Source organism: Pseudophryne corroboree, chromosome 9, assembly GCF_028390025.1.
Source record: "Pseudophryne corroboree isolate aPseCor3 chromosome 9, aPseCor3.hap2, whole genome shotgun sequence".
NCBI classification, from domain to species: Eukaryota; Metazoa; Chordata; class Amphibia; order Anura; family Myobatrachidae; genus Pseudophryne; species Pseudophryne corroboree.
Genome location: NC_086452.1, coordinates 228,715,470 through 228,727,940, shown reverse-complemented (window position 1 = coordinate 228,727,940; position 12,471 = coordinate 228,715,470). Strand labels below are relative to the sequence as shown.

Sequence of the window (12,471 nt, the reverse complement as noted above, 5' to 3'; positions counted from 1 at the left end):
AGCCAAAATATGTAAATGCCCATTCCACAAGGAAGGTGGGCTTATCTTGGGCGGCTGCCCGAGGGGTCTCGGCTTTACAACTTTGCCGAGCGGCTATTTAGTCAGGGGCAAACACGTTGGTAAAATCCTACAAATTTGATACCCTGGCTAAGGAGGACCTGGAGTTCTCTCATTCGGTGCTGCAGAGTCATCCGCACTCTCCCGCCCGTTTGGGAGCTTTGGTATTATCCCCATGGTCCTTTCAGGAACCCCAGCATCCACTAGGACGATAGAGAAAATAAGAATTTACTTACCGATAATTCTATTTCTCGGAGTCCGTAGTGGATGCTGGGCGCCCATCCCAAGTGCGGATTATCTGCAATACTTGTACATAGTTACAAAAATCGGGTTATTATTGTTGTGAGCCATCTTTTCAGAGGCTCCGCTGTTATCATACTGTTAACTGGGTTCAGATCACAGGTTGTACAGTGTGATTGGTGTGGCTGGTATGAGTCTTACCCGGGATTCAAAATCCTTCCTTATTGTGTACGCTCGTCCGGGCACAGTATCCTAACTGAGGCTTGGAGGAGGGTCATAGGGGGAGGAGCCAGTGCACACCACCTGATCCTAAAGCTTTACTTTTTGTGCCCTGTCTCCTGCGGAGCCGCTATTCCCCCATGGTCCTTTCAGGAACCCCAGCATCCACTACGGACTCCGAGAAATAGAATTATCGGTAAGTAAATTCTTATTTTTTTGCCTTATGTTCCCCCACAGCAAAAGAAAACGCCGCAGTATCAGATGCAGTCTTTTCGGTCGCATAAGTCCAGAAGAGGTCGGGGCTCTTCCTTCCTCGCCAGAGGTAAAGGTAAAGGGAAAAGAATGCCTGCTACGGCTGGTTCCCAGGAACAGAAGTCCTCCCCGGCTTCTACTAAATCCACCGCATGACGCTGGGGCTCCACTGAGGGAGTCCGCTCCGGTGGGGGCACGTCTTCGACTCTTCAGCCACGTCTGGGTTCAGTCAGATGTGGATACTTGGGTGATGGAGATTGTGTCCCAAGGTTACAAACTGGAATTCGAAGACGTGCCTCCCTGCCAATGCTTCAAATCAGCTTTACCAGCTTCTCCTCCAGAGAGGGAGATAGTGTTGGCTGCAATTCAAAAAGCTTTGTCTACAGCAAGTACTCATCAAGGTTCCCTTACTACAACAGGGAAAAGGGTACTATTCAACCCTGTTTGTGGCCCCGAAACCGGATGGCTCGGTCAGACCCATTCTCAACTTAAAATCCCTGAACCTGTACTTGAAAGGGGTCAAGTTCAAGATGGAATCACTCAGGGCAGTGATCTCCAGCCTGGAGGGGGGGGATTTTATGGTATAGCTAGACATAAAGGATGCATACCTTCATGTCCCCATTTATCCTCATCAGGCGTACCTGAGATTCGCTGTACAGGACACTCATTACCAGTTTCAGACGTTGCCGTTAGGGCTTTCCACGGCCCCAAGGGTTTTCACCAAGGTAATGGTGGTAATGATGGTACTCCTGCGCAGGCAAGGAGTCACAATTATCCCGTACTTGTACGATCTCCTGATAAAAGCGAGATCAAAGGAACAGTTGCAGAAAAGCGTGTCCCTCTCCCTGAGAGTGCTGCAGCAACATGGCTGGATTCTAAATCTACCAAAGTCACAGTTGGATCCAACAAATCGTCTGTCTTTCTTAGGCATGATTCTGGACACAGAACAAAGGAGGGTTTTTCTCCCGATAAAAGCCCAGGAGCTCCAGAACATGGTCAGATACCTGTTAAAACCAAAAAGAGTGTCAGTCCATCAATGCACTCGTGTGCTGGGGAAAATGGTGGCGACCTACGAGGCCATCCCCTTCGGCAGGTTTCATGCAAGGACTTTTCGGTGGGACCTTCTGGACAAGTGGTCCGGGTCTCACCTTCAAATACATCAGAGGATAACCCTGTCCCCCAGGGCCAGGGTGTCTCTCCTGTGGTGGCTGCAGAGTGCTCCTCTTCTAGAAGGTCGCAGGTTCGGCATTCAGTACTGGGTCCTGGTGACCACGGACGCGAGCCTCCGATGCTGGGAAGCAGTCACACAAGGAAGGAATTTTCAGGGACTGGTCAAGCCAGGAGGCTTGTCTACACATCAACATACTGAAATTAAGGGCCATATACCATGGCCTACGACAAGCGGAGAATCTTCTTCGCGACCTACCGGTTCTGATTCAGTCAGACAACGTCACAGCAGTGGCTCATGTAAACCGCCAAGGCGGTACATGGAGCAGAGTGGCAATGGCGGAAGCCACCAGGATTCTGCGATGGGCAGAAAATCACGTAAGCGCTCTGTCGGCGATATTCATTCCGGGAGTGGACAACTGGGAAGCAGACTTCCTCAGCAGACACGATCTCCATCCAGGAGAGTGGGGACTTCATCAAGAAGTCTTGGCAGAGATAACAAGTCGTTGGGAACTCCTCAAATAGACATGATGGCATCCCGCCTCAACAAGAAGCTTCGGAGGTATTGCGCCAGGTCAAGGGACCCTCAGGCAATAGCGGTGGACGCCCTGGTGACACCATGGGTGTTTCAGTCGGTCTATGTATTTCCTCCTCTTCCTCTCATCTCAATAATATTGAGTATCTTAAGACGGAAAAGAGTACAGACGATACTCATTGTTCCGGATTGGCCTCGAAGGGCCTGGTATTCAGATCTTCGGGAAATGATCACAGAAGATCCGTGGCCTCTTCCTCTCAGAGAAGACCTGTTGCAGCAGGGGCTCTGCGTGTTCCAAGATTTACCGCGGTTACGTTTGACGGCATGGCGGTTGAACACCGAATCCTAGCGGAGAAGGGTATTCCGGAAGAAGTCATCCCTACTCTGGTAAAGGGTAGGAGGGAAGTGACGGCGAAACATTATCACCGTATCTAGAGAAAGTATGTATCTTGGTGTGAAGCCAAGAATGCTCCTACGGAAGGTTTCCACTTGGGCCGTTTTCTCCACTTTCTCTGACGTCCTAGTGGATGCTGGGACTCCGTCAGGACCATGGGGGATTAGCGGCTCCGCAGGAGACAGGGCACAAAAGTAAAAGCTTTAGGATCAGGTGGTGTGCACTGGCTCCTCCCCCTATGACCCTCCTCCAAGCCTCAGTTAGATTTTTGTGCCCGGCCGAGAAGGGTGCAATCTAGGTGGCTCTCCTAAAGAGCTGCTTAGAGTAAAAGTTTTGTTAGGTTTTTTATTTTCAGTGAGTCCTGCTGGCAACAGGCTCACTGCTACGAGGGACTTAGGGGAGAAGAAGTGAACTCACCTGCGTGCAGGATGGATTGGCTTCTTAGGCTACTGGACACCATTAGCTCCAGAGGGATCGAACACAGGCCCAGCCATGGAGTCCGGTCCCAGAGCCGCGCCGCCGACCCCCTTGCAGATGCCGAAGAGTGAAGAGGTCCAGAAACCGGCGGCAGAAGACTTTTCAGTCTTCATGAGGTAGCGCACAGCACTGCAGCTGTGCGCCATTGTTGTCAGCACACTTCACACCAGCGGTCACTGAGGGTGCAGGGCGCTGGGGGGGGCGCCCTGGGCAGCAATGAAATACCTATACTGGCTAAAAGATACATCACATATAGCCCCTGGGGCTATATGGATGTATTTAACCCCTGCCAGGTCTCAGAAAAACGGGAGAAGAAGCCCACCGAAAAGGGGGCGGGGCCTATTCTCCTCAGCACACAGCGCCATTTTCCCTCACAGAAATGCTGGTGGGAAGGCTCCCAGGCTCTCCCCTGCACTGCACTACAGAAACAGGGTTAAAACAGAGAGGGGGGGCACTTATTTGGCGATATGATTATATATATTAAGATGCTATAAGGGAAAAACACTTATATAAAGGTTGTCCCTGTATAATTATAGCGTTTTGGTGTGTGCTGGCAAACTCTCCCTCTGTCTCTCCAAAGGGCTAGTGGGGTCCTGTCCTCTATCAGAGCATTCCCTGTGTGTGTGCTGTGTGTCGGTACGTGTGTGTCGACATGTATGAGGACGATGTTGGTGAGGAGGCGGAGCAATTGCCTGTAATGGTGATGTCACTCTCTAGGGAGTCGACACCGGAATGGATGGCTTATTTAAGGAATTACGTGATAATGTCAACACGCTGCAAGGTCGGTTGACGACATGAGACGGCCGGCAAACCAATTAGTACCTGTCCAGGCGTCTCAAACACCGTCAGGGGCGTTAAAACGTCCTTTTACCTCAGTCGGTCGACACGGACACTGACTCCAGTGTCGACGGTGAAGAAACAAACGTATTTTCCTTTAGGGCCACACGTTACTTGTTAAGGGCAATGAAGGAGGTGTTACATATTTCTGATACTACAAGTACCACAAAAAAGGGTATTATGTGGAGTGTGAAAAAACTACCTGTAGTTTTTCCTGAATCAGATAAATTAAATGAAGTGTGTGATGATGCGTGGGTTTCCCCCGATAGAAAATTATTGGCGGTATACCCTTTCCCGCCAGAAGTTAGGGCGCGTTGGGAAACACCCCTTAGGGTGGATAAGGCGCTCACACGCTTATCAAAACAAGTGGCGGTACCGTCTCCAGATAGGGCCGCCCTCAAGGAGCCAGCTGATAGGAGGCTGGAAAATATCCTAAAAAGTATATACACACATACTGGTGTTATACTGCGACCAGCGATCGCCTCAGCCTGGATGTGCAGCGCTGGGGTGGCTTGGTCGGATTCCCTGACTGAAAATATTGATACCCTTGATAGGGACAGTATTTTATTGACTATAGAGCATTTAAAGGATGCATTTCTATATATGCGAGATGCACAGAGGGATATTTGCACTCTGGCATCAAGAGTAAGTGCGATGTCCATATCTGCCAGAAGATGTTTATGGACACGACAGTGGTCAGGTGATGCAGATTCCAAACGGCACATGGAAGTATTGCCGTATAAAGGAGAAAAAGACAACGTCTTTTCAGCCTCAGTCCTTTCGTCCCCATAAGGGCAAAAGGGCCAGTCATATCTGCCATGGGATAGAGGAAAGGGAAGAAGACTGCAGCAGGCAGCCCATTCCCAGGAACAGAAGCCCTCCACCGCTTCTGCCAAGTCCTCAGCATGACGCTGGGGCCGTACAAGCGGACTCAGGTGCGGTGGGGGGTCGTCTCAAGAGTTTCAGCACGCAGTGGGCTCACTCGCAAGTGGACCCCTGGATCCTACAAGTAGTATCCCAGGGGTACAGATTGGAAATTCGAGACGTCTCCCCCTCGCAGGTTCCTGAAGTCTGCTTTACTAACGTCTCCCTCCGACAGGGAGGCAGTAGTGGAAACAATTCACAAGCTGTATTCCCAGCAGGTGATAATCAAAGTACCCCTCCTACAACAAGGAAAGGGGTATTATTCCACACTATATTGTGGTACTGAAGCCAGACGGCTCGGTGAGACCTATTCTAAATCTGAAATATTTGAACACTTACATACAAAGGTTCAAATCAAGATGGAGTCACTCAGAGCAGTGATAGCGAACCAGGAAGAAGGGGACTATATGGTGTCCCGGGACATCAGGGATGCTTACCTCCATGTCCCAATTTGCCCTTCTCACCAAGGGTACCTCAGGTTCGTGGTACAGAACTGTCACTATCAGTTTCAGACGCTGCCGGTTGGATTGTCCACGGCACTCCGGGTCCTTACCAAGGTAATGGCCGAAATCATGATTCTTCTTCAAAGAAAATGGACGATCTCCTGATAAGGGCAAGGTCCAGAGAACAGTTGGAGGTCGGAGTAGCACTATCTCAAGTAGTTCTACGACAGCACGGGTGGATTCTAAATATTCCAAAACCGCAGCTGTTTCCGACGACACGTCTGCTGTTCCTAGGGATGATTCTGGACACAGTCCAGAAAAAGGTGTTTCTCCCGGAGAAGAAAGCCAGGGAGTTATCCGAGCTAGTCAGGAACCTCCTAAAACCAGGAAAAGTGTCAGTGCATCATTGCACAAGGGTCCTGGGAAAAATGGTGGCTTCTTATGAAGCGATTCCATTCGGCAGATTTCACGCAAGAACTTTTCAGTGGGATCTGCTGGAAAAATGGTCCGGATCGCATCTTCAGATGCATCAGCGGATAACCCTGTCTCCAAGGACAAGGGTGTTTCTTCTGCGGTGGCTGCAGAGTGCTCATCTACTAAAGGGCCGCAGATTCGGCATTCAGGACTGGGTCCTGGTGACCACGGATGCCAGCCTGAGAGGCTGGGGAGCAGTCACACAGGGGAAAAATTTCCACGGAGTGTGATCAAGTCTGGAGACTTCTCTCCACATAAATATACTGGAGCTAAGGGCAATTTACAATGTTCTAAGCTTAGCAAGACCTCTGCTTCAAGGTCAGCCGGTATTGATCCAGTGGGACAACATCACGGCAGTCGCCCACGTAAACAGACAGGGCGGCACAAGAAGCAGGAGGGCAATGGCAGAAACTGCAAGGATTCTTCGCTGGGCGAAAAATCATGTGATAGCACTGTCAGCAGTGTTCATTCCGGGAGTGGACAACTGGGAAGCAGACTTCCTCAGCAGGCACGACCTCCACCCGGGAGAGTGGGGACTTCATCGGGAAGTATTCCACATGATTGTGAACCGTTGGGAAAGACCAAAGGTGGACATGATGGCGTCCCGCCTGAACAAAAAACTGGACAGGTATTGCGCCAGGTCAAGAGACCCTCAAGCAATAGCTGTGGACGTTCTGGTAACACCGTGGGTGTACCAGTCGGAGTATGTGTTCCCTCCTCTGCTTCTCATACCCAAGGTACTGAGAATTATAAGACGTAGAGGAGTAAGAACTATACTCGTGGCTCCGGATTGGCCAAGAAGGACTTGGCACCCGGAACTTCAAGAAATGCTCACAGAGGACTCATGGCCTCTGCCGCTAAGAAGGGACTTGCTTCAGCAAGTACCATGTCTGTTCCAAGACTTACCGCGGCTGCGTTTGACGGCATGGCGGTGGAACGCCGGATCCTAAGGGAAAAAGGCATTCCGGAAGAGGTCATTCCTACCCTGGTCAAAGCCAGGAAGGAGGTGACCGCACAACATTATCACCACATGTGGCGAAAATATGTTGCGTGGTGTGAGGCCAGGAAGGCCCCACGAAGAAATTTCAACTCGGTCGATTCCTGCATTTCCTGCAAACAGGAGTGTCTATGGGCCTCAAATTGGGGTCCATTAAGGTTCAAATTTCGGCCCTGTCAATTTTCTTCCAGAAAGAATTGGCTTCAGTTCCTGAAGTCCAGAAGTTTGTCAAGGGAGTATTGCATATACAACCCCCTTTTTGTGCCTCCAGTGGCACTGTGGGATCTCAACGTAGTTCTGGGATTCCTCAAATCACATTTTAAACCGCTCAAATCTGTGGATTTGAAATATCTCACATGAAAAGTGACCATGCTGTTGGCCCTGGCCTTGGCCAGGCGAGTGTCAGAATTGGCGGCTTTGTCTCACAAAAGCCATATCTGATTGTCCATTCGGACAGGGCAGAGCTGCGGACTCGTCCCCAGTTTCTCCCTAAGGTGGTGTCAGCGTTTCACCTGAACCAGCTTATTGTGGTACCTGCGGCTACTGGGGACTTGGAGGACTCCAAGTTGCTAGATGTTGTCAGGGCCCTGAAAATATAGGTTTCCAGGACGGCTGGAGTCAGGAAAACTGACTTGCTGTTATCCTGTATGCACCCAACAAACTGGGTGCTCTTGCTTCTAAGCAGACGATTGCTAGTTGGATGTGTAGTACAATTCAGCTTGCACATTCTGTGGCAGGCCTGCCACAGCCAAAATATGTAAATGCCCATTTCACAAGGAAGGTGGGCTCATCTTGGGCGGCTGCCCGAGGGGTCTCGGCTTTACAACTTTGCCGAGCTGCTACTTGGTCAGGGGCAAACACGTTTGCAAAATTCTACAAATTTGATATCCTGGCTGAGGAGGACCTGGAGTTCTCTCATTCGGTGCTGCAGAGTCATCCGCACTCTCCCGCCCGTTTGGGAGCTTTGGTATAATCCCCATGGTCCTGACGGAGTCCCAGCATCCACTAGGACGTCAGAGAAAATAAGAATTTACTTACCGATAATTCTATTTCTCGTAGTCCGTAGTGGATGCTGGGCGCCCATCCCAAGTGCGGATTGTCTGCAATACTTGTACATAGTTATTGTTACAAAAATCGGGTTATTATTGTTGCGAGTCATCTTTTCAGAGGCTCCGCTGTTATCATGCTGTTAACTGGGTTCAGATCACAGGTTGTACAGTGTGATTGGTGTGGCTGGTATGAGTCTTACCCGGGATTCAAAATCCTTCCTTATTGTGTACGCTCGTCCGGGCACAGTATCCTAACTGAGGCTTGGAGGAGGGTCATAGGGGGAGGAGCCAGTGCACACCACCTGATCCTAAAGCTTTTACTTTTGTGCCCTGTCTCCTGCGGAGCCGCTAATCCCCCATGGTCCTGACGGAGTCCCAGCATCCACTACGGACTACGAGAAATAGAATTATCGTTAAGTAAATTCTTATTTTCTACAGACAGGAGTGGATATGGCCAAAAGTTAGGCTCCATTAAGGTACAGATTTCGGCCCTGTCTATATTCTTCCAGAAGGAATTGGCTTCTCTCCCAGAAGTCCAAACTTTTGTAAAGGGAGTGCTACACAATCCAGCCTCCTTTTGTGCCCCCAGTGGCACCATGGGACCTTAACGTGGTGTTACAGTTCCATAAATCGCTCTGGTTTGAACCTCTTCAAACAGTTGAATTAAAATTTCTCACGTGGAAGGTGGTCATGTTATTGGCCTTGGCATCTGCAAGGCAGGTGTCCGATTGGCGGCCTTGTCCCACAAGAGCCCCTATTTGATTTTACATGTGGATAGAGCGGAGTTGAGGACTCATCCTCAATTTTTACCTAAGGTGGTTTCTTCATTTCATATGAACCAACCTATTGTGGTGCCTGTGGCTACGGGGGACTTGAAGGACTCCAAATCCCTGGATGTAGTCAGGGCCTTAAAAATTTATGTAGCCAGGACGGCTAGGGTTAGGAAAACAGAGGCTCTGTTTGTCCTGTGTGCAGCCAACAAGGTTGGCGCTCCTGCTTCTAAGCAGACTATTGCTCGCTGGATTTGTAACGATTCAGCAGGCTCATTCTACGGCTGGATTGCCGTTGCCAAAATCGGTAAAGGCCCATTCCACTAGGAAGGTGGGCTCTTCTTGGGCGGCTGCCCGAGGGGTCTCTGCATTACAGCTTTGCCGGGCAGCTACTTGGTCGGATTCAAACACTTTTGCAAAGTTCTGCAAGTTTGATACCCTGGCTGAGGAGGACCTTGCTTTTGCTCAGTCGGTGCTGCAGTCATCCGCACTCTCCCGCCCCGTTGGGAGCTTTGGTATAAGCCCCATGGTCCTTTTGGAGTCCCCAGCATCCTCTAGGACGTAAGAGAAAATAAGATTTTAAACCTACCGGACTACATCTGCAAGACTTGTATATAGTTTTTGCTTACATAAGGGTTATGTTACAGTTTTGATCAGTCTCGGGCTGATACTGTTTTGTTTCATACTGTTAACTGGTTCGTATATTCCAGGTTATACGGTGTGGATGGTGTGGGCTGGTATGAATCTTGCCCTTAGATTAACAAAAATCCTTTCATCGTACTGTCCATCTCCTCTGGGCACAGTTTCTCTAACTGAGGTCTGGGGGAGGGGCATAGAGGGAGGAGCCAGTGCACACCCATATCTAAAGTTCTTTTTGGTGCCCATGTCTCCTGCGGAGCCTGTCTATTCCCCATGGTCCTTACGGAGTCCCCAGCATCCTCTACGGACTAGGAGAAAAAGATTTACCGATAGGTTTAAAATCTTATTTTTTCAAACCCAGCCTGTAATATGGAAGTTAGGAGCTGACTGGCAGGTGCGTTATCACCTTCCACCTTATCACTTCACCAGGTTTAATAAATCTGCCCCTGTGTCCTTTACACTTTATAGCCCTGTCACATTCTTCTTTCAACTTTTCCAGTACCATCCTTACTATAATGTTGAATTTATACTTCCATAGGAGAGTGGATCACTGTAATTACATTGTTGCTTAAAAAAAAAGAAAAAGTCAATGATCCTACTAAGTACAAGCACTGACCTTTTATTTGTACAGAATGCAGGCTCTACCTACACAGAGAGTGTGAGGATGCATATCTGTATCAGGAGTTAAAACCTGTCCAATTAGCCGATCTTACATCGGTCAGTTGGGGCGCCCCAGCATTCTGATAAATCCTGTTCATACATCTCATTCTCCAAGTTAGAGAGATTATACATGTCATCTATTTGCTGTTAGCTTCTTTCAAATGTATTTGCAGCTGTACATTCAACATGTTTAAAAAGAAGAGAAAGGGGTTCTTGCGTGGCATTGTTTATATGTAAGACTACATTTGTTTTTATATGACAGTTGGGAGATCGTAATGGTGAACTGACTGCACAGCTGAACCTGTCTGACCTACAGATGGTACTGGGACTTAGCTATAGTACTAATACTTCAGTACTGTCTGAAGTACAGGATGTAGACTCCAATTTACTTGGTAAGAAAACTAATTTGTATTTCCCTGTTTTCACTGGATTTTCCTGATCCTTTGTTAAATTTAAAACGGTTATGTGTCAGTTCAGTTCGGGATGAGCCGTTCTCACCATGAATTACGTTGGCAGTCCAATTTCAGACTCTCTCTAATTTTCTAGATGTAAAATACACGTTCAGCAAGTGGAAAAGTAGGGAAAATCTTTATTGTAAGGTAAAAACACAGTGCAGAAACTCTGGTACACCCCTCCTAATTAATAATTATGCACTTGGCAGGGTTTAAATAGCATAATTTAGCCAATAAACACATGTCCGTTTTCAGGCAAATGTTCTCAGAAAAGCTCAGTAATGGGTTACATGGAGGTGTATGGATGGGAGTGGGCTTTTTGAACTTGCACATGAGAGGTAAAAGTGTTTGTTCAAATTGTTACAAACTGCTATGAAAACTCTGAAAAAATTACTATACAGACATTTTTCTCTCCCCAAAATGCTGCACAGACTTTAATTTGATGAAAATCATTTGCTATGTTTCAACCGTTACTAAAAAGTCCACAAATCATCCATTTGACAACTTTTAAAAATCTCCAGCGACTACCGTGAATTCACATTTCTAGTTGGATCTCACATTTCCAGGTGCGCGCATTTGTACAATATATGTGAGTTTCATGAAACAAACTCGCACCTATTTGGACTGACCGCTTAGAGTTGTAATGGTTTAAAGGATAACTTCACTTTAGTTTGATTTATACCTGATAATCAAATATGTTCCACATATTTAGCAAATGTACTGAATCTGAAATCTATGTGGAGATCTATGTGTCCTCATACATAGTTTTTCTAATGCTTAGTGAACATTCTTAATGCTTATTGCAGACTGAGTCCAGTTTGTGTAGCTTACCTTGCGTGCAATCATTCTGCTCATGTCCAGAAAACTGATGCTCACACCCATGGGGGAGTGTTCTCCTAACTGCAAGCATGCACATCTGCAGCCATACTCCATATAAGAAATCGCCCATGTTTGTGTAAGTGTCAGGTATACTAGCACTGATGATAGTGCTCACCACAGGAAACCACTTGTAATTGGCTATTTTCCAATGTCTTGCTACTGTTGATAGACATCTTCCTTGTTGCTCAGGTATATATTCTCTTGTGAGAGTGCTTCTTTGTTTTTTCTTTTTTTGTTTGTGCATAGCGTACGTATATTTCTCTTTCATCCTCTAGGGGACACTGGAGTCTTATACAGTAGGGGTGTGAAGTTTGCAACTGGAGGTGTATCACAATCTAAAATTAGCATTGTCTGCACAGCTGGCTCCTCCCCCTTCACATCCCTCCTTCCCCAGTTTGAAAAATTGTGCTGGAGGTACAGCACATGGGAGCACTGAGCTCCTGACTAAAATCTAAAACAAGTGTGCTGCGTCCACCTAATAAAAGGGAGACCAAGCTTGTTTTCTATTGGAGAGACAAAGATCCCTTTTGAAGAGACCTGCATCTCTCGACAAGGAGATCCTTTAATCAGAGTGAGTACAATATTAGGGCTATGTTAGTTTTTTTAATTTTTATTATTTTCCCCTGTCAGCAGTTTAATGTCTTTCCCTAGTTTGCATCACACATGAGGTCGCCACAACAAGCGGTCACCAGAGTGTAGCTGGAGAGCACGCGAGGGGGGGGGGGGGGAGATGAGCAGTCTGCCCACATATGCACCGCTGACAAGCGCCGCTACGGGACTTGGTGAGAGCGGTCCCGTAGCGCGCACACCAGGGGCGCCCGCACTAGCAGAGGCCGCTCATAGCTCATTCGGCCGCGTGAGGAGACGCTGATTAGCGCCGCTCCGGGTCTTAGTGAGAAGCGGTCCCGGAGCGCACATGCCTCAGACGCTGCAGTTGTTTCCACGCGGCTGAGGAGATCCTTCAGCCGCGGGAGAGAAGACACTCAGATAGCAGGGAAGTTCGGCG

The 12,471-nt window shown here is 48.2% G+C and overlaps 1 protein-coding gene across 3 annotated transcripts in view; it reads left to right on the top strand.

Annotated features, from left to right (window-relative positions):
- The window catches only part of GPSM2 (G protein signaling modulator 2), a 287,348-nt gene that overhangs the window by 218,386 nt on the left and 56,491 nt on the right, over nt 1-12,471 (top strand). For all 3 annotated transcript variants that reach the window (XM_063940157.1, XM_063940156.1, XM_063940158.1), the window contains one exon: nt 10,397-10,526. In XM_063940157.1, coding sequence (XP_063796227.1) covers nt 10,397-10,526 — 130 coding nt within the window. The remainder of the gene's footprint in view (nt 1-10,396; nt 10,527-12,471) is intronic.